General features: G+C 39.9%; 1 protein-coding gene across 4 annotated transcripts; it reads right to left on the bottom strand.

Moving 5' to 3' along the window:
* Positions 1–844: 844 nt before the first annotated feature.
* CSF1 (colony stimulating factor 1) lies at positions 845–22763 on the bottom strand. Of its 4 annotated transcripts, none has more exons than XM_087959978.1 (9): positions 22358–22763; positions 17203–17339; positions 11512–11574; positions 10516–10680; positions 9431–9593; positions 6490–7490; positions 4658–4719; positions 4259–4314; positions 845–3643 (listed from the first exon to the last, which is right to left on the bottom strand). In XM_087959978.1, the coding sequence occupies exons 2-8, from the start codon at positions 17326–17328 to the stop codon at positions 4260–4262; spliced, it is 1635 nt and encodes a 544-aa protein (XP_087816104.1). In that variant the 5' UTR covers positions 17329–17339; positions 22358–22763; the 3' UTR covers positions 845–3643; position 4259. The 4 variants fall into 4 exon arrangements, with proteins under 4 accessions (XP_087816104.1, XP_087816105.1, XP_087816103.1 ...); XM_087959979.1 differs by having other exon boundaries at positions 6490–7385; positions 9431–9596; positions 22358–22761; XM_087959977.1 differs by having other exon boundaries at positions 9431–9596; positions 17203–17334; positions 22358–22761.
* Between the last annotated feature and the right edge of the window lie 330 nt (positions 22764–23093).

The following is a 23093-nucleotide window of genomic DNA, read 5'->3' as shown; positions in this document are numbered from 1 at the left end:
ATCTACTTCGCCTAGTTCAACCAAGCTGAGAGAGCACCAAGAACTCCACTGTTCCCATTCTTAGGAACTAACCGGCTCAAACCCATCCCTCATAACTTCACAAGATGCATTGCCCTAGATCAAGGGTCTTCAAACTTGGCAAGTTTAAGGCTTGTGGACTTCAACTCCCAGAATTCCTGAGCTAACATGACTGGAGGAGGAATTCTGGGAGTTGAAGTCCACAAGCCTTAAACTTGCCAAGTTTGAAGACACCTGCCCTAGATATTACCAGTTACCTCTACAAGAAGTAGCTGAGGAACTGAGATGACAGGGAATAAGAAGATGGCTGGATTAGAGATTGACCCAAACACAGTAAGAACAGCAGGAAATGGCAGGAATACTGCTGGGCAAATAATAGGCTTGCCAATTGCCTGATAGTTGAATTGGACATCCAATTATGAGGCCACTATTACACCCCCATAGAAATTTTACTTATAATTATGTGGAGTGTTTATATATATGTTTACTTCTGTTCTGTCATGTTCTCATCGTATGCTAAATAAATAATAATGTGTAAAAGGTTATCTACACTGTAGAGGAAGAAATGAGTACGGTATGCTGTGGGGTCAGTTAACATTAGAGCTGAGAGAAATTTGTTTTGCTTTAATCTCACGTTCCACTGATCAGTTTGTTTTTGTTTTTAGACTCAGAAGTCTGCTTTTATGTCCATTAGAAATCTCAATTCTAAATGGCTAGGAATCACCTGTAAATCATCGCAAAATCCTCAGCAGGCATAATTTGGATAAATGTAGTCCTATCTTAAACATCATTAACATCATTCAGATTTTTAACAAAAAACATAGAAAGCTTTTAAAAGTGTTTATTAAATACATCATTTTCTATTTTTAAATAAACATTTGACATTAAAAAATTATATAAAATATTTGTTTGTAATATATATATATATATATATATTAAAAAGAACACAGTTTGAACCAGAATTGCAACTCTCTTAAAAAGCAACTTTAAAAAAGACACGGGAATGTGGTTCTTAGGATCTGACTTTAATACTAACCATTTACTGTGCCAGCAAGCGTTTAAGACGAGCAATTCAATTGCTGCATCCAAGCACAATGATAAACCTGGCCCAAAGGTGAGAGAGAGGAGGGGACACACACACTGATCTTCCTTGGAAGCAAGCCAGAGCTGATCCTGTGCTATGGCTCAATGACCTATACAAAGCCCCTGCTAATGCTTACACCTCAAAACCTCTGTTAAGTCCTACTGCAATTAAATTAAAAAGGAAACTGAGGCCTGCTCACGTCAATAAAGCAACTTACAATGCATTGTTTAGCAATCATTCCTCACAGAGCCTGATTTGTTACATCCACATCCTCCTCTAAAAAACAAACAAACAAACAGCTATCAACATTGATCTGGTTCATTAACTTCCAAGCAGCAAAGGCAGCAGCATTCCCAGAGACCAGCTCAGAACCATCACCTACCTTGCTGATATAGGGAAGGGCACAATGTCAGCTACAGAAGAAAAAAAAAAAAGAAGCACATGGGTTGAAATGAAGGAAGAGGCCATAATGACTAAACCTTGAAGAGCTGGAATGTTCTCAAAAACAACAACAAAAAACAAAAACCTCTTTAAGCATAGAAAGTGCAACAGCTTTGCTTCACTTCAAAATATGGCCGTAAATATGCAGCTCCCATTTGCTTGTGATAGCTCAACTCTCCACTACAACATGGAAAAAAGAATGAAGGGGTTTACATCCTGGACAAATCCTTATCTATGAGATTCTGGGTCAAAAGCTTAGGAGGCTGAACTACTTATTTCAAGACAAACACAGAGCTCTCAACCTCTGCTAAAGAAGATGCCTAGCCTTTGCAGGTACAAACAATGGATAGGAAACCATGCTGCCTCTTTCATTGACTAGGGCTACATTTACAACAAATCCGAGTTTGTTTCTGCAGCCAAGTTCTAATACTGAAGGACACAGCCAGGCAACATACCCGCAGGAAAGAATCAGCAAGCAAAGAAGGGGGTCAATTTTACTCCGTGCCTCCCATGCAAGCATTTTCTTACTTTACATCTGCTGGGTAAAATACTACAGGAACACAGATCTACTGAAGTAAAAAGTTGAAAGTATTTTGAGGAAGGGACACCTTGACCTGATGGAAAAATACAAATACAGATGCCCCAAAGGCACAGGATTTCAGCCATTCTATGGTAGGAACATGCCCAAACTCGGAATTTTGCATGCCGGCATGTTTGTTCTGCTGCAGAATTTCATTGTGGTGGTGTTGATGAAGTCTAGAAGAAGACAGAAAATCTAAGCAGCAATTCAGCACAGCTACCTTTCAAACATGGTTCCACTTGAACTTGGAACCATTTTAGGGGAAAAATGGTTCCTGGGCATCTCTTATCAGTTAACAGTGCCTCAGTAATACTTCCTAGAATGTCAGGGGAAACAAAGGAAATAAGGCTAATTCTCAATACAACTTGAGTCCCATTCCATGAGTACATCAGCTGGTGACTTGTACCACTGATAAAATATAAGGCTCAAAAAGATAAATACTCCATGGCTAAATTCTGCTTACGAAAGGCCAGTTGCTTCATTCTATAGCTGCTAAATGGAAGGTTGTTAGGAAACCCCACAAGCCAGCCATGACAATGCTCCTTCATATGCTTTACGCCTACCCAGCTATTGGCATTCAGAAGCACACTTGTCTCTGAAAAGGGAGCCTTAGTTTATCACTGATTAAAACAGATTAATGCATAAAGGAAAAACCACAGCTCTGTTTTAAAACCTTCCTAACCAGTACCCAGCACGTTATCTTGTGTAGTATGGGAAGGTACTTATTTATTGGCTTGTCCTAAAAACTAAGTAAAATCCATTTTATTATAAGTTAAAATTTAAGGCTACAAACTCTCATTTTGTATGACAGGGTTAAAAAAATGGATCCTGGGAATAAAACTAAGCTCCTGGAAAAGTAGATAGCAACTTTCACTGAACAGTGTGTGTTATATTATGCACAGAGTGTTAACTGGACGGTGTTACATATAGAACTGCGCTTTACAACCTACAAAGCTTAAGAGATGGACAAAGTTCCTAAAAAATTGAATGCCTGGCATGAGGCTGAGGTCCTGAAGTCTTCAGCAGTTCACGAGGCCAGAAGCTCTAAAAGAAGTAACAGTCAATTACCATTCAGGTTCTTTAGCATGGCTGTTCAATCTGCAGAATCCACAATCTAATAGATCTGAAGAGGATGCCATCTGTTCCCTGTCAGAATGGAATAGGCATAGGAGTTCTTAGTAGACCATCCCCATCACACATGGGATTTTGCACAGTCCAAGTGACTATCTTCCTTTTCTCAAGCTCCAGTTTGTTGGCAAAAAAAGGCAACTTGTATAATGAATACCAATCTTGGCTACCGGAAATAAATAGCATCCATTTTCCTGATAAATTCCTTCCCATTATATATATATATTAAAAAAATATAAAAACAGTCTTCATGGAAAAGTACTGCCGTGGCTTCAGTTCCAGAGTTTCCTTTGTGCAATTTCTCCCAATAATAGTAACAGAACTGTACTTTGAAAGTGGGGCTTTCAGTCCAAAACCCCAGGCAGTTTCTCATTTCAGAGGGAATGGTGCAACTGGAAATAAGAAGATACGAAGAGCCATCACTGTTTAATTCATAGTGTCAATGCATTAATAGGTAATGTACATGCCATTATTTTATTACAAATCACTTATCTTTTGCTAAGGCACATGCAAAGATCCAACTTCAGTTTTCATGCATGACCTTTGACTTCACAGAAAACACAGTCACATAAGAATGCAGGTTTTTTTTCCAGACTAAGAATGGATTGTAAATTGATGCCTGCCTGCTGCTGCTAACCCTAAGGACAGAGCTACATTCCATAGCACCTACTTATAGTTACAGGAAACCTGTACCTACGTAGAAAGGAGGTAGCAGGTTGCATGTGTCCATCGGCATCATGAAGAATAATACATGACCCTTGGACACCTGCTAAGGCTTGATTAATCCAGCATCTGGTTTCCAACAAGGCACCAAAATATATCTAAAATTCTGGACAAGACAGCGGTATTCTCCTTTCTGGCTCTGGCATTTAGTATTCATAGCAGACTGCATGCAAAACTGCCCATCCAATTCTTGCACGTGTATGGGTGTAACAGCTGTACGACAGACAATATAAACTCCTCCAAAGACCTTATTTTCCACTGAGAAAATTAAAAAGATAACCTACCTCATACTTCCCTTTGAATCTGCAACTCCAAGTGTCCCTCCCCTCCACTCAATGACCTACAAAAAAAGGAACAGGAATCTTAAAAGACAAAGAGGAAGAACTGATGATTCATGAGTCAATATTATGTACAACTTTCGATGACCCGGTGCCCTCAATTTGTAGCACAACCTAGTTGGAAATCATCACATTGGCACATTCACACAGTAGCCCAACAGTTTCTATCCCATAGGAGACCATTCAATCCCATTCAAGACCCTGAGGGGCAATTCATAGGAATCTGAAATATGTAGTGAGGAAGAGAAGATCTATAAGTCAGGAATGATTCATCTAAAATAGAAAGAGGCTAACAGATGAAAATCTGGTTATACAGGCAGGCTTCATGATCTTCTAGTTTCTTACCTTTGTTCTTCTGTTCTTTCTACATTATTCCCCCTCTGCTGTGTCCACCTCGTTCTTACGATCTGTATGAAATAAAGTAAGAATTGAACAGTGAAACAGAGAACCCTGATTTCAACCAACCATGAGTGGATTGAATTGCTGGTATAATTGGTACTGGATTTCCAACTAAAAGCTGGGGCTATCCTAAGAGGAAAACTACTCCAAGAAAACACTTCTACCAACAAACATAACAGCTGTCTTTGCATATGGACAGCCTCCATAATATTAGTCACCGACCAACTTTTAAATCAACTTTAATTTGAGCCCAACATTAGATTCTATCCTCATCACTTCCAGGCTTCTCAACATTACTCCATTTCTTATTGCACAGTGATAAATTACAGCATTAAGAAAAAGATAGCTATGACTGTTCTTGTATAGTCAAAACCATTCCTTGAATGTATCCCTTTAAAAATATATATATATATAAATATATATAAATATAAATATAAATAATATAAATATAAATATAAATATAAATATAAATATAAATATAAATATAAATATAAATATAAATATATATATATATATATATATATATATATATATATATATATATATATATATATATATCTTTGGTTATTCGGGTTTTCTCCCGCGTAGATTGGAGAGTATCTAGAGCAACGTTTCGATGAAGTCTCATTCATCATCTTCAGGCTTCTGTCTTCAGCTCTGTGCTTCTCAGAGTGAAAGACAGAAAGCACAGAGCTGAAGACAGAAGCCTGAAGATGATGAATGAGACTTCATCGAAACGTTGCCTAGATACTTCTCAATCTTACGCGGAGAAAACCCGAATAACCAAAGATCCACATACAAATACCCGCGAGAACCTCAGAAAACAAATATATATATAAATAAATAAAAACTGTGAAAAAAGCATGAACAGATTTCAGCCATGGAAGACACTGTGCAAGCCCTATAAATCAAGAGATAACTTGTTTCCTCTTCCTTCCTATGAAGCAGTTCTTCTAAATAATGTACGAAACAATGATACATGCAACACGTTTAATCCCAGTACAGGTCGACATTGTCTCTAGCATGCAACTACATCTTATCTTATTCAACCTGGAAAGATATTTATTGTGTTTACATATATATTTTTCCAACTCCATAGCTACTTTCAAGCTACTTAGGAAAGTTTTCCAATCCTATCCCGATTCTAGGAATCAAAAGATGAATCAACAAGATGTGCTTCCCACTCATCACTGACATCAGTTCTAAGCACTACACTTTTACAGCCAAGTAGTTTTAAGAAGTCGAGTTGTGGGGCTGGGAAGCATGGGAAGTAGTCCGTCTTAAGCAATGCTTGCATCTTGTGGTGTAGGAAGCACTAGGATTTAAGTTAGCCCAGGCAATCCAAGACAGAGTTACCACTGCAAGCATGCATGAGATGAGATGTACCCCACAAACCTAGCTTTTTTTTTTTTTTTTGTGGCATCCAAATGAAAACAAAAGGAGAAGGAAGGTATTTTACAACAGCAAACAAAATGTAAGATGAGTTGCAGGAAATACTTAACAGAAACGCAAGGAAAGTGTTTTTGCTCAGGGACACAAGAACTATTTCGCGTCTAACATTGTCGCTCATGCATAGCACTCTTGGTTTTCCAGACCTATCTTGAGGATGGCAGGTATTGAACCTGCAAAGTTTGCACTTTGGCAAGAAGCTACACTTCTCTCTAAATGACAGTTCTACGTTACCATCCGCAGGAAACTCTATGCCTCAAATTTGCCACCGAGAGAGAAAGAGGAAAGGAATGCAGGTGTACATTTGTTAAGGCAGGACTCAACCTTACCCTGGATTTATGTAAGTAGAACAGCAGGCCTCCCAAGGCTAGGAGGATTCCCAGGACACTGGGTATCACCACATATGTTGCAGACGTCCCTTGGATATTTCTGGGCTCTGACTTCTCGATGCGCTTCTCTGCGTTCGAAGGAATGAAGTTCAGATCAAAGCTGGGTCCCAGCAGGCTATCCTCCAATTCCCTGTCCTTGTTGGCCAGACCCTCTTCTCGTCTTGCCCGCGGCTGGGTGTTTTGCAGTGCTTTGTAGTTTTTATCTCTGCTACTTTGCTTTCCCCAAGAGTCGCTTTCATGGGATATTTGTTTGGGGGGTGAGGAATTCTCTGTGGCCGCCACAAATCTAGAAGGATCTTGTGTTGCAGAGACAGGATCTTTGTGGCCCAGGACCTGGCGACTGCCACTGGAGGGCGCACTAGAGCTGTCTATTTGCTCCAAATTGGAAGACGATGTCAGAGTTAAGCTGAAAGCACTGCTGGCAACAGTGATATCCTGTTCAGATGTGAGTCCTGGAATGGCCTCAGTTTTTTCTTTTATCTCAAACCATTGCTGATTGAGAAAGGACTTGGCTAAGTCAGAGAGAGGGAGATGCTGAGAAGCTAACTCATCAGATTTTTTCTGGCTTTCACCAGTTGTGGAATCCAGGGAGGGAGAGCTGGTCTCCATGGATTCCAACCGTTTCTGGGTAGAAAGAGAAGGTGATGATGGTGATGGTAATAAGTCATCAATGCCAGCCCCGAAATCCATGCTTTCAGTGATTTCTTGGCTTTTATCAGTGCTTCTAGTCACCCTAGACCTGATATTGCTCTCTAAGCCACTATGAATTTGAGTAGTATCAGGAAGCCCTAGTAGCTGGAGAATGCTGACAGCTGTCTTCCTGCTGTCCAGCTGCTCTGCAATGGAAGGGAAAGACTCAGAAGTTGGAACGAGATATGTCGAGCCTTCTAAATTGATCGGGCCTGCAGATGAACAGTTGCAATCCAGGGCAGTAACAACACCTGAAAAGATCCAGATAGAGAGAATGGCCATAGAGTAATCAGCTTCTCAAGATGCAAGAAGAATCAAAGGGTTGCATTAGGCCCAAGTTAGACCCTTCCTTTAAGCTACCATGCCAACACCAGATTTCAGCTTTTTTTTCTTCAAATCATGGCGAAGAGCAACAGAAGGAACTGCAGATTAAAACCGAAACAAAGCAAGGCAACCAGAAGCAGGATCCAGAAAGAACTATTGAGAATGGAAGATTAATGGATGAACTGATGGATGGAGGAAACAGTGTAAGATTAGCTTGGGGTAGCAACATCGAAAAAGAGCTCATGCAACTAAAGTTTATGGAGAAATCATATACAACCGAGACCAAGATCAGGATTCAATTGTCCAGAAAAATCAAAGAAAAGGGAATAATAATTTCTCCATAGGAGCGGCGATGTGGATATTCATGGCCGTAACAAGTGGCCATAACAAGCAAATCTATAGTATATGTCGCTATAGATGCCACATGCACAGACATAAAACATAAACTGCCACAAGAACACAGATGAACTCAAGACAGGTTTTCAGGTCAGACAGTGACTGCATTCTCCTTGGCAACCATTCAGAAGGGCTGGAGGCTTCGTTATCTCATTGGATCTCAGAGTAATAAAACTAAAAATGAGGTTTATTTGGAAGTAGATTTAAAAAGCGGACAAAATCCCAGCTATAAAGATTCCATTCAATTATGCCTGAATAATGTTAGGACCATTAGGAATTGAAGCATTTTATATGGACCTTCCAAGCTGAATTTAAAAAAACAGAAGGATGTATGTACACATATACAGGCAGAGAAACACCAGTTAGATAAGAATGCAATGTCTTCTCAACTTATTCCCCATCTTTGCAGCTTAGCCTTTCCATCTATTTGAGGTCCACCTCAGGAATATATCTGAAATTCTCTGCCATGATATTAAAAGATCCCATTTCTGGTGGTTAAGCACCATTCTAGGATTCTTGCATCTCTAAGCAGAAATGCTGCAGTTTTGAAACTGAAGTTGATTGTGAACAAAAGTAATATCTATTACAAAGGGGGTTCCATGATGGGTTTTTAGGCAGTCTTTATACATACTGCTTGAAGTTTCTCTCAGTGCTAATGTAAGTCAAATATGTGACAGAGGGCAAAGAAAATACAGAAATATTAAAGTTGATTAACACAGAACAATGGGGAATGGGGAAGGGAAGAACTTCAACTGACATTGTGTTAAAATTCACACCATCCTGCTGTATAGCACTAGCAATACCCCTTATACTTATATAAATGCTTTACAGCTCTCTCTAAGCAGTTTAAAGCAGGGATCTCCAACCTTGGCAACTTTAAGCCTGGAGGACTTCAACTCCCAGAATTCCCCAGCCAGCAAAGCTGGCTGGGGAATTCTGGGAGTTGAAGTCCTCCAGGCTTAAAGTTGCCAAGGTTGGAGATCCCTGGTTTAAAGAATCAGCATATTGTCCCCAACAATCTGGGTCCTCATTTTTACTGACCCCAGAAGGATGGGAATGCTGAGTCAACCTTGTGCGCGGTCAGGATTGAGCTCCTGGCAGTGGGCAGAGTCAGACTGCAATACTGCATTCCAAACACTGCGCCATCACAACTCTTATTTATGCACACAAGAGTCAGGAATCTGCAGCTACAACAGACTTAAACAGATTCATCGTCCTCCTCACTTCAACCTAAAGAGGCCCACCGCATTTCCATTCAAACGAGATGTCTGTTGACTTTTAAGGCTTGCATTCCAGCAGACAATAGACAACACTTGCACATATAAATGCACAAAGAAGCCTGCTGCAACAAACATAAATGCACATATATAAAAGCCCCAAAATGCTTCACCCGATTTAAAATCCTCGCTCCCCAACTCTGCGCCAAACGATTGGCAGGAAATGCACATCTGAAAAGTCTTGAATTGTTTACCTGTAGAAATAATCTCATTTTCCTGGGATTCTGTACACTTCTGGAAGACTTCGCTGCAATCATCTGTGAATGTTCCCTTGCTCAGAAACTGCTTGGCTTGGCTAAAGTATTTGTGTACCAGTTGCAAAGTTTGCTCTGCTGTACGGGAGAAGGTCTTGATGCACTTCTTTCAGAATAAATAGAAAACACGAGAGGGAAAAAGAAAAGAAAAATTAGCTGCTATGACAGCATAAAAAATTATCACCAGCCAATCAACTACAAAAATAGTTTCTCTACTTCTATAAGCAAGGCCTATTCTCAACGCTATATTGAAGATCCTACAAGGAATATCCAACGTATCAATAGGATTTAAAAGGTCAGCAGGATACAGCAAGTACTCCCTCAACTGGGTCCCTTAGGAATTTTCAATTCCTAAAGATTAAGTGTAATCAAATACAATAATATTACACATTCAATCCACAAAATCTGTTTCCAAACTGTCTCTGTAGATCCCATTGGTTAACACTGCTAACCTATTTGGGGGATTTTCCTAATACTTCTTTTTCTCATATTTGGGGACATTTTTAATTGATTAAGAGTTTTGGAGAATTTAGAAGAGTGTGTGCCTTTTTGAGTCATTTTGATTGGTCCTAAATGATATCGTCCAGATGATACATTTTGCATATTTTGTCCCTGGGCCAGCATAAGATAATTTCAACCAAAATATAGCTATAGCTGTTGAATTGTAAACATTTCCTTCCCATTGCAGATAGCAAGCACTTGGAGGAAGAAGCAGCTGGCTGAAACCTATCCATTGTTTCAAAGGTCCCAAACTAACCTCCTTTCTGCATTGTCTTTAGGTACCTTAAAATTATGTACCTATCTGTGAAGTCTAAAAATGTGATTAAGGTTATATCTGGTTCAATCCCAACTTCTTTAAAAGGAAGGCACATTCAAGGAAAGACACACTAAAGCATTTTTTCCCAATTCTCTCCTCAGCATATTCAGTTTTAAAATTTAGATGTCAGCTGTCAATCAGCTTCTCAGTCTCATTAAATGTATTAGCATTATTTCTGAGGATTGCAAAACTGATCAGTAAAATTTACCTTATTTTTATCATCGTGAGGCTTAATGCATCTTGCAAGGTCCAGGTATAAGTTCTTTATCAGATGGAGTTTCACATAGTTTGGACTATTATTCTTGAATTTAATATTATCAATGATACCTTTCAGGGGATTAAAGGCTGCTTTGAGAAAGCATTCAGTATTATCCTAGAAGATAATAAATGTAGATGTCAGCAATAAAAACATTCAGTTTTGATGTGGAAAAGATAGCATTGTTCAGATCAAGTACTATTTTTTCTTGTTGCTACCACTTGACTTTTCCAAAAAGGGACAAGGGTAAAAATAGCCTTAAAGATGATCAATAGCCTCTTCTTGCTTGCTCTTCTTCAATTATAAAGCATCCAAAGAGATAAGACAATCAAATGAACAACAACAGTGTCAAAGGCTCATTAACTCCTCTTGGGGGAGCTGACCATGGACCAGATGAAAAACTAGATGCTAACAACCTCTCTTACCGGACTCAGTATTACCCAGAAGACACTGACTGCTAAAGCAAATTCTAATGGCATACCAATTAATAATTCAGGCAAGATTTAATTCTTTTAAAACTTTTAGGCCTTTACAAACAATATCTTTCAATTGGGTTCCAGAGACTCTTAGGGTTTTCTCATACATTTTTTGAAAGCTAACTAAGTAGAATGATAGCCTTTCTTTGGTAACTGTGGGGAGGAAATAATCACGGATCCAGTGATTTTGAGCAATCCACAGTTTCAAAGCCAACTGGAATTCTCAAGATTTAACATGACAGAAAAGTCTGGTTTGGAATCTCCTGGTAGTGTCCAGGAGGAAAAGATATGCAGAAGCCCAAAGCTAAACCAAAGGTCATCACTATACTCATGATTCCTCATAGTGGGAAAAAAAATCTTAAAAAATACATTGAAATCCACTGCTCCAAACTCTGGACACTCTAGAAGCTCTTATACAAACTCTATTTGGCAATATGACAAATTGACTACAGGACAAGCTCTTGCAACTTACAAGTTCCCTTTCATCCACATATTCAAAAGATCGCAGGCAGGAAGTTTCCATCTGGCTATCTATCTGTAATGAAAAAAATACAGGGTAAATGTCCATTAATCTTACTCTGTTTTAGTTTTATGAATCCCAAGAATGTTCCAAGGAAGCCAATATATCTAGAGCAAACGTAAACACTAGTGACAGCCTAACAAGGTTAGAGAACTGAATTACTTGCATAAACCTAGAATTTGTTTAGGGAGTTGCAAGAAAAGAGAAACATAAGCATTTGGGATAAATAAAGCAGGGAATGGTTCAGAGTTAACCACAGTGATTGATCAGAGTTGAGACTGTCAAAAAAGCAAATCTAGTGCTCCACTAGCAATAGCAACATCACTGATCACTGGCAATATCACAGAGCAACTCAGGAAAAGGCACGCAGAAAATCAATGAAGGCAAAAGCTTGATTCACTATCCCAAGAATGACAAACAGTTTTAAGAGCATCACTTTTGGTTTTGGATTTATCACCTTCAACCTGTCCCCACTTGCCCAAAGGATTGGGGGAGTTTTTAATTCTGCCAAAATGGCTTCTAAGCCAGCACAGCAACAACTAAGCACCAATCAGTTAACCAGATAAAACTCTGGCAATTGGAACCAGAGTTTCTGCTTTCTGGATACTCTGATGAAAGACACTTCAAGCAACATCACCAGGAAATAAATTATACAATTTCCACTATTCTGGGAATCGCGTTATCCATTTCACAGCTGTTCTCTTCCCTGAGCATATCTGACTATGAATTTACAATTTGCAGTGATAGCCCTTGACTTATGATGGCAATTGGGACCAAAATTTTGGTTGCAAGTCATGACAGTTGCAAGTTGACGCACCCACATGACTGGATCCAATTTTATGAATATTTTTACAGTGGACATTAAGCTTATCACGTAGCCGTAAATCTAAAACTGTAAAAAAAACACCACAGATTACAGTCATGTGACTGCAGGATACTGCAACCAGTTATAAACGTGAGCCAGTTTCCAAGTGCTCAAATGCAGTGTGTGTGTGTGTAACATTTTATGACTGCCAGAAGTGCTTTATGGGCTTTAAACCATCCTTTCTGAGGTCTTGGTAACTCCAAATGATAATTAAAAAACCAATTGTATTTGTTGCTTTGATTTAATTTCATCATTAGGGCTATTGTTAGATATAAGAAGGAAAATCACACTAGAATGAAAAAACAGCTTTAAAAATTCAATTGACTCTGCAAGTATAATTCAAATTTTGAAACAGCCATTGAAATAGATAATGCAATGGGGTTTCTGAACGAACATTATTAAAACAGGACAAGCATAATTAAAATTGCTTGTTCAGTCAATCTTGCAACTTCCCACATGATTTAAAGGCATTTTACTAGGGAATTCACAGAGTTTTAAATATACATTTTGTTAATCCATTCCTTTTCCTAGCTCTAAGTGGCAGGGAAATCCCACTCTCTGTTCCAAAATCTGTATTCTTTTTGGGAGTTGGGAAGGGATATTTTTTTTATGATAGTAATATGCCATATACTGGATATAAATAGTGCCAAATGAGTATACAATATTTCAATAATATTTGAAATTGGAATCATTAAAGTTTTGGTTCCAAGTAAAGATATACAATCTAATCCTAAAATTTAGTCATGATTGCAAAATTTATCAGCAGTACATTTTATTCAAATAATAAGCTTCATTAAGGTGTGGCAGTGTAATATCTGAGAAATATTATGAGTTACAAATGACTCATCTCCTTGGCTTAGAAATGAAACTGAAAAATAAGCGCACTTTTAATAAACGAAGTGCATGTATTATTCCTTTCAAACAGGAGATTTAAAATAAAAAAACTATAAAACTATTGCCTGCATCTCCCCCAAAAGAGGTATACTTCAGTTTGGGAAACCTTATTATGGGGAAAAGGTGCATCCAAAAGTAGCCCCAAGCCATGAAGCACAACCAATGCCTTGAACTACACTCAGAAGGCAACTGGCACCAACTTCTTGGAATAAAAATAACACAATGACCTCCTTCAAAAGGATCCACCACTACCCAAGCTACCTCACTCTTCACAGCTGGAATTTCCAAATTCTCCTCAAGGCCAGTGCTACATATTACACTATTCCAAATGAAGGGTGACAGAGGCAAGGATGGCTGCGAGTAATGGCAGCCATTCCAGGAAGAGTTACAATTGGCATCCTAGATGTAACTTACCAAAAGGCTTTTAGCCATAGCTGCCATCTGCTCTTCAAGCAGAAACTATGAATCTAAGAGGGCCCCCAAACTAAATTTGCACAGAGAAGTGTAACCCTGCTTGAAGTTAATCATGGAGTCCCATTGGAAGCGGCCTGTCTTTAATCCCACAGCTACTCCATCTTATTGGGATTGATCTCAACCAGTTCCACTCCCATTCATACCTGGATAAGCTTTAGACTACTAGACAAGCTTCAGTGACATCAGTTATTTTCCAGTGGTCAAGCAATGCAATTGGGCATCGTCAGCATATTGGTGAAACCTGACTCCAGGCAGCCAGATGACATTACCTAGCAGATTCAGGAAGATCTTGAAGAGGACTGGGAGAGTAGCAAGTCTGGGGAATTTCCCCACTTAAGAGATTTAAGATTTAATTTCTCACCAGCATTATTACTGACTGAAGCCATCTCTTCGGAAAGGTGAACCGTTGTGTAATACTGTGCCCTTTACTCCTAACTATTGGAAATGGATCAGAAGACTGTTCAATGATATCCAAAGCTATTGAGGAATCAAGCAGGATAAGGATTACATTATCCCTATCCCAGTTCTATGAGAGATCATCAATGGACACAATCAATGCTGTGCCATGCTGAATCTAGGCCTTAAACCACACTGGTCAGATCCTCTATTTATTTTTTCCAGGGCCCAAAGCAATTTCAGCCCAACTGTAATCTTCCCCCAGAAGGGAAATTTGGAGATAGGCTGATAATTGTTCAGAATGTACGAGTTGAGAAAAATTTCTTGAGGAAGGGGCACATCACTGCCCTTTCAAACATACGATAACACTTTCTCTCTGAAGGATGCATTTCCCACCTTTCTGTCAGCTCCCTGTAAGATTTGGCTACAAGGAGGGGCAGGGATCCAGACTACAAGGAGAGGACTCTTATTTCCTCAGGAATGACAGAAACAAAACTATCCCAAATGGTATTGCAATGTGGAACCTCTGTCATCTTCACTAGGCTTGCCTAATGAACCTGCACATTGGACCTACACATTATTAAAAGATTGGATGTGATAGCAGCACACCCCAATGGCTTTAAAATCCTGAAAGGGGACAAAGAATGAACCACAAATACATCATTTTCCTCGACTATTCTTTGGCAACTAATACATGTGAGAGATAGCAGGTGTTTCAGCACTGTTTAGTATAAATATTACAATCAATATGTTTTCAGACAGACAGGAATTTGCTTCCCTAGGGAGAGAACTGAACTCTGGAAGAGGAACACTAGCAACTCAACATTCCTTTTTTAGGGAGGTTTATCCCAAAGTCAAAACATTAAAATAATTTATTCTTAGAAGATGTTGTTTATAGGGACTGTTTATCATAAATATGGATAATCAAAACATTGAAGTATTATTCATCTTGATGCTTTGTTAGTTTTTGCAGAATCTAGTAGTATACGGTGCAAAGATATTAAGACAGAAGAGTCATCTCATTAATGTGACAGAGAGCAGACTTTGTGTGAAAAACTAGCTTGCTTTAGGCAACAACTAGCCTCCATAACTTGGATGGTGTCCAAGTGTATTGACTCGTACAATTATCCACCTAACATGGCCATAATTGCCTGGAATTGTGGGAAGACTAGGAAAGTCTGAGTTAGATTTTCAGTACTGGTCAAGCAATGGTGGAGAATATTCAGGATGGCAAAAAGACTTTAATAAATTCACATGACCCACTGAAACATTTATCATCCTCATAAAGGATAAAAATATATCAATGCATGTTCACCCCAGAAATGCATATAAAATGGGCAAGATAGAAAGACAAGAGAAATGCATTCAGAAGTGTCCCTAGAACAATGCTATGTACAGCCTCACATCCTGGCTGTAGTCAGTTTCGTCTTCATATTTTTATTAACTAAATAATAATTCTTGTGAATCTTTCCTATCTGAATCAGAATTCTCTAAAGCCTCTGGGAATTTTGTAGGCAAGAAAAGTATCGAGTTTTTTTAAACAGTTATGAGAACAATTCTGGCAGCAGAGATTTCCTAATGTTTATTAATGGTTTAGGCAAAATCAAGATTCCTGGAGACTTTGCTTCTAACATTTTGCAGCTCTAGATCACCCTGACTGTTAACTTGTTAACTTGTTAACTTGTCAATTATGTTAGCTTTAGAAAATCCAGCCTGCGTTAATTAAAAGTGTATCAGCTATTCCTCCAACTAAAAAGCAGAAAGAAAGTATTTAGATGAAGGAATGACCCACAGTAATGATCAGGTGAAGAAATAGCAGCAAAATGTTCGAGAAGGTTTTGTCCTAATCTCAGTGCATTCCAAGCTGTGCTCAGCTTGTCCGGTGGCTGCGTTTTATGTCCTGGATTTTTAATGCTGTAATAAGCCACCAGAAGTCAGTGTATGTGGCTTGGGAGGCCATATAAATTTCATTTCATAAAATAAATGATTATGGCATGTCAATGAAAAGATAGCAAGTTGGATAAAACTTCAGTCCTGCACATAGCCAATTGATCAGACCATTCCCAAGTGGCTTTAGGCAGCAGGATGTTTGCTCTCAGAGGACAGGGATATAGGAACTTCATACAGCTCTTATTATAACAATATATATTTGGCAATTTCATTTTCTTGCAGCATAGAAGAGGTAATAGGTAATACTGATAAAATGACATAACCCCCCCCCCAAAAAAAAAAACTAAATGAAAGTAAAATAAGCTGCCCAATAATTTGATTTTAGTGTCCCCCTGTAGGCAGCAGTGCCCAGCTGATCTTGGGTTGGTTATTAGGATGAGTGAGCACAAAAATACTGGGGGTCATGTACATCTTGGAAACTTTACCTTTCTTTTTCATAGTTTTTCATCAACAGAGATCTTAAACAAATCAAAGGTTATACGTATATAATATAACCAATCCAATCTTTGGACAGAATTCTAAGTAACTTTTATTTATGCACAAACCCTGCTTTATTTCCTACTGGTTTGCATATTCATTCTTCCAGTGCTCTTGCTACAGTAATAAAAGAAACTGAGCTACAGGTTAGGAAGACCCCAGCCAATCTCTATAGGAATCTCTAGCAAGTTGCTCTCAATCAGAATCTACATTGGCACTAGGGGTATAATGCAAAACTACTTTACAGGGTTTGTGGTGTTGAGAATGGCCAAGCATTTGCAGAAAAGTGCCAAGATAATTTCAAAGTCCATTCTGCTTTCTTGCTACCCGGTACTACCTACTATACAAAAGAATCACCTTTTTCCTGAACCTAATACTAAAGGGACTGGGTGGGAACAACATAAAAAAAATTGGAAATTAGGTACTACTATGGTATAACTTTATTTAATACAGACCCAGCCTGACCGTTAAGCTGGAAATCTACTACCAAACTACCATCAGCACAGGTACCCAGTCCATATAATGTTACTTCTTAACGTCATTATTCTTTTAATATCACATTTTTACTATATAATTTATAGACTCACCAGATCAGTCAGGTTCTTAAGGTGAGATGCCATGATGAGCCGGTGGCAACCATAACGATTCTGTTCAGTTTCATGGATACCACAGGTTACAAGAAGGAACAAGGCAAATTGCATATAGGCAAGCATGTTTTCCTGAGCTGTGGATGAAAAAGAAGTCTTCTATTAGAGCCTTGCGTTTTCTGCTCCTATAGATAGGACTGTCATCGTTTTCCCTTTCTAATGTAAATCAACATTATACTTCAAAAGGATGTCCTAAACTCATCCATGCCTGGCTAATGTGGTACTGTGTCTTCCCTTTCCCCCCTTTTTAAAACAAGTAGCCATAGAATTTCCTCAGCTTATCTAGAGGATTCCTCACTTTGTTTCTCTCCTTTTGTGGTTTGCGGCACACCTTCCTTCCAAACCACAAGTGCTGGGAAATCATTCTCTCTTCTCCCACTGCCCTTTGCTATAACATCTTACTAGCAAAGACTGTGGTACTGTCTCAGAATAACCATCCATTATTGCATAGAGTTTGGTTAAAAAAAAAGTGTAGCTTTTTTTTTTTTAAAGTCAGTGCTAAAATATTGCAGTAATATTTCCTTTTACTATTTGTACTTTCCCACTAGGGCCTTTGCTTTAGGCCAACTTGTGCTTGGAACGGACCATATCAAATTACCACATATTAGGCATGGCTCCAACAATAACTCTCTTCCATCCTGCTGGCATCCATGACTGCAAAAATCTCTGGACTGCATCTATTTCTGAGGCCTGCCACATTTATTTAGCAAAGCAGGGCAGCACTACTGCTAAGGCATGGATTTCCCAAGAGTGCTTTAAAGTGCACTTGATAGAATAATCCAGGATCTTTTTCAGGAAGCTCTGAAGAGTTAACTCTGGTTTGCAAGCATATTTTCCTCCCTCCACCTCCATTCTTGTGTTCTTATTAGGAAAAGAAGAGGTCAGACAAGTAGCCAAGCTGGGAATTTCCCCCATTGTTACAGCTCAGATGGATTGCACATTCCCTGCTGTTCTGTGACAAAGCTGGTTTTTCCCTTCCTTGTGCAGATGAAAATATTTGCTCCAACATAATGAAGTATTGCAGCTCTCAGCTCTATTTCCCTAAGTTCAGTTTTTATATGCCTATTGCAGTCCTGCTCCATGCCACATTTATTTATTTAGAAAATATACTGTATATATGCAGTGGTGAAAGCATATGCACAGAAACCAGGAGATTTGTGAGTTCTAGGCCTTCTTCAGGCCTGAAAGCTGGATGGGCAACTTTTGGCTAATCATTCTCTCTCACACAATTCAACCCACCTGAAAGTTGCTGTGGGGAAAGTAAGAGGCAGGAATATTAGGTAAGTTCGTTGCCTTGAATTACATATAAAAAGTGGGATTAAAAATATAATGAATAATATAAAATACGGTATAATGAATAACAATGACTGTAAGCAACAAACAAAAATCATTAAAAAAATAATTACAATCAATATGTAAAACACTAAGAACTAAACAAATCCTTAACAATAAATTATTCAAATATTACAAGCAAGCCAAAAGACAGAATTCATCCTTTAAGTCACAAATATTCAAAGTATTTATTTGTATTCTGCCTTTATTCTTTTTACATATAACTCACGCCTACTTCTTCCTATTTTTCCCCACAACAACAACCCTGTGAGGAGGGATAGGCTGAGAGAGTATGACTGGCCCAAAGTCAGCCAGTTCCTCTTTCTTCTCCATATCTTTCCATTCCCCTAATTTTTATTATCCAAGGACATTGCTGAAGTCCCACAGATCAATTTGGAATTTCCCCTTCAGTATCTTCTGAAACTGCTGTTGTTTCAAAACAGACTGCAGATGCTAAAAATGGGTATTTATCTTTTGTTGCTTCCCAAAGCATCGTGTTCCAAAATTCCCTGCTTTGAAAAGCCCTAGAAGTTAAAGTCTTAACAGGACACAAAATAGTTCCAGATAGAGGGCAAATCGACAGAACAGCAGCGTGGAAAAAAGAAGGCTAAGAATTAAAAGTTAGAAGACCACCAAGTTGCAGCAACCACCAACAGACAAGGCAGCTCCAGGAACTTCCTTGAAAAAGCTGGATCTGCAAACCACAGCTTTTTTCCCACAGGAGCCAGTCTAGATGTTGAGACTAACCTCTAGGCTCCCACTCATGTCTCCCTTGCGATTTAAGGCAATGGAAGCAACGATCCGAGATAGCCACCATCGTTTCCAGAAAGTTCACTTGCACTAAATCAGGGGTGTCCAACCTTGGCAACTTTAAGACTTGTGGACTTCAACTCCCAGAATTCCTCAGCCAGCAAAGCTGAAATTGAAGTCCACAAGTCTTAAAGTTGCCAAGGTTGGACACTCCTGCACTAAATGATGGGGAATCCTCTGCAGGATATCTCAGTCTTTTTTTTAAAAAATGTTCTCAAATACTTTTATATTTGCAACTGAGGATATAAAAATTGTTTGACTATTCTGCAGAGGATTTCCAATCTATCGTCCATCTATAGATACTAGGAATAACAGAAGAAAATGCTCCAGAACAAACGTTACTCTATTCTTCACAGATCAAAACCAGTTATTTAAGCTTCTATATTCAGACTGCAAAAATATGGGCAGCTACTAGAGGGCAGCAAAGATTTGAAGAGGTTTCACATGCTTTTTTTTCATCAGTGCCATCTGATGGTCATAGGAATTTTTAGGGCCCTGTAGTAACCCTATTCTTGGGTCACTAAAAGTGTTTGTTTGCCTAGCAATAAACCTGGCAGTGCCTTTCTGTAATGTTTCATATCAACTTTCAAGTTGGGTAATAACTATAAAAAAAATATATCATGCTTTTCTGCAATTTCAGCCACTTATTCAGTTTGGTCCTTCCAAATACACTGGAGCACAACTCCTGTCACCCCAATGTTAGACAAGATTAAGAAGGCTCAATTACACCTTCCAGCTGTTCTCTCTTGTTGGTTTTCATAACTTCACTTTCCGATCCTACTCACAGCTCTCTTTCTCCACTGGGCTGATGCCATTTCTCCTTCCCTTTATCCTTGGCACCTTGCTGTCCACAAGAAAAACCCTATTCCTCCAGAACAACCATAGGGGTTATGCCATAGCATTCCAAAGGGATTGTCCTACTACAACCTTGGGGAATCTTCCAAAAGGCTTCCAATCATTCGTTCACTGAGCTTAGCAAAAGAGTTTAAAGGGAAGGAGGATAAGAGAGGGGGGGAAAAAACCAGAGGAAAGATTTGGAAAAGACTTTGAGTCATGCTTTGTGATTAATATGCCCACTTAGAAAGCACTGGGAGGCCTCTAATACTGTATGTTCAACTTGAAAGTGAAATAGATTTATTGGATCTTCATGTTAAACTAAAAAAAAAAAAAAGGCTTGAAAGAGTTCTCTTAACTGCCTTGCAAACAAGAGCTGGGTGAGTATAGTGTTTAATGGCACCAAGCTTGGAACCAATGCAATTCTGCATTGAGACAAAAATGTTGGGATGACTTTGGGCCAGTCACTCTCTTTCAGCCCTAGGGAGAAAGCAATGGCAAATCACTTTCAAATTGGGAAGGCCTAGGAGCACCATTTAACCAGGAGACTTTAAAAGTACATCACTAAAACGTATTTTGCTTAATTATGGCAGAACATGTGAGCGCAGCCAATTCTGGTTAAGCCATAAACCAGAACAGTTGCATTCGCACAACTGAAGTATACTAGGCAAGTCAGGCCTACACATTTTACTTCCTATACTAGAGGCAGAGGTGTAGGTAAACTCTTACTCAACACACCTAAGGATGCAGAAAACTATGAACCGTATATTGCTGGTTTACTTATTAACTTCCAACCTTCCATACCCCGTTGACTTACTTTGATGGTACCCATTCATCATGACTTTTAATAGGGGCTTGACTACTGTGTATTGTTAACCATAGTTTATTTTTCAGCATGCTCCCTTTTATTTTGTGACTCAAGAGCAAAAACCTAGTCAAAAACAAGTTCCAATTAAGCTGTGACAAATCAAAAGGCTGTACAGCAAGAAAAATTTCAAGGCTTTAAACACTAGTTGGTTTCTGTTGTACTAGTTGGTACAACAGAAATGTCCTATGGCAGAGGTCTCCAACCTTGGCAACTTTAAGACTTGTGGACTTCAACTCCCAGAATTCTCCAGCCAGCAGAGCTGGCTGGAGAATTCTGGGAGTTGAAGTCCACAAGTCTTAAAGTTGCCAAGGTTGGAGACCTCTGTCCTATGGTACTCTAAAACTTTCATACCAGGAGAAAACTTTACCCCAACATTTGACCAGTCCCTTAATCTGAGGCTATGTATGCAAAGAACTCCATTCTGCAACTAATATTTTAAGCTGTAGTTTGAATTGGCTACATGCTGGTAGCACTAATAAAGCAATGTGAGTGCATTACCCCGCAGCTGATTTCAAAAGGAAACAGCAACTTATTCAGGACCACAATGCATGTTTATTGGAAAAATGCCCTTTGGGCCTTCATTCCAGGCAAACATTGGCCAGCTGGAGCCAGAGGAGCAGTTCAAGAAGGGCTTCAATTTTTTTCTTTAGATTTTTCTGACCAGCTTTGTGCAACTTGACAGGCGAGGGCGTGAAAGATGAGGGTGAACTGGAGAAAAAAAAAAAAAGCGGTGAGGGAGGGAGAGAAGCCTGGAGCCAGCTACAAGCAGAGGTCAGTAAATGCCCCAGAGGAGGAAGAAGCCAGAGGGCAACAAGACCATCCTGCACTGCCGGTCTCAACAGTGCTAAGCCACGGTCAGCGCCGTTTTATCTTCACCATTTAGTAGAAAGCCTCCGTTTGGCAAACGGCGGTTCGGTTTGTTTGGTTTTTGTTTTGTTTTTCCTCGTTCTTACTCGGCAATAACTCCTAAGCGGAATGCTCCGCAGAGGTTTGAAGGTTCCCCGCAGCCGCCCAAGACAGAACAAGCCAGAACTGTCAGAGCAACTGGGCCGAAGCGCGAGCGCCTGGGACGGCTGCGAAAGGAATTGGGGTGCTTTTTTGCGCAACTGCTTGAAAAGCCACTACTATGCCGACACTCTGCCAGCCCGGAGGAGACCAGCATCTGGCCGCCAAGCCTGGGTCTTCTTTACAACAAACGCCGCCCCCCTCTCAATCCCCACTGCCGCCGCCGCCCCTCCGAAGGACTCCTACCTTCGCCAAGCGCGCTTACTATTCCGGGGACTGCACTGCAAAAGGCTCCGCGGGGCTTGACTGAGGCTTCGCGAGGGCCAGAGGGCGCGCCTTTTTTTCTTGCAAACAGTCCCGGCTCCCGTTGGTCGGCGGCCGGCAAGAGGGGGCTGGGACTTCCACTTCCAAACAACAATCCCCAAGAAAGGCTGCCTCCCGACTGCTGGCTGCCTGGAGGTCGGTGCTTTATAAAGAGCTGCGCCGAAGCATGTGGTTTACGGGAAAGCACCTTGGATCGGCGCCAGTTTTTTTGAAGCGCTCCTTCCCTTCTGCCGGTTTTCGCCCCACTTTTTCTGCCATCGGGCTGGTCGCCGCTCTTGCTTTTTCGAGGCTCCGCTGTCAAAAATGGGCGACTCTCGGGGACAGCTGTGGTCGGTCCTTGCGCCGCCTCACCTCTCGATCGGGCGCGGCGGCACACCTGACAACGCCTTTGCTCCCGTCCCCCGGACATCCCCGATTCTTAAGAGGCCTTGAGGGCAGGTGTCAAATAACCGCGTTTATTGCAGTCATTGAGAAAACTCCTTCCAAGGATGAGCCGATGGGCTTCATTGCTGGACTCTGCGTCTGTCAGCGCGATCCAGTAGCTGAGTTCAGAAAACCTTAATCTAAGCCATCCTGGTTTGATTAAGCCACAGGCAGCTGCTTTCACAAGATATGCTGACCATCAAAAATGGCCATAAACCACAATTCGCAGGAGATA

This window comes from Notechis scutatus, chromosome 3, assembly GCF_049901735.1.
Source record: "Notechis scutatus isolate UNSWTSFEM ecotype Mainland chromosome 3, rNotScu1.2, whole genome shotgun sequence".
In the NCBI taxonomy this organism is placed as follows: Eukaryota; Metazoa; Chordata; class Lepidosauria; order Squamata; family Elapidae; genus Notechis; species Notechis scutatus.
This window is presented reverse-complemented; position numbering and strand designations above follow the sequence as displayed.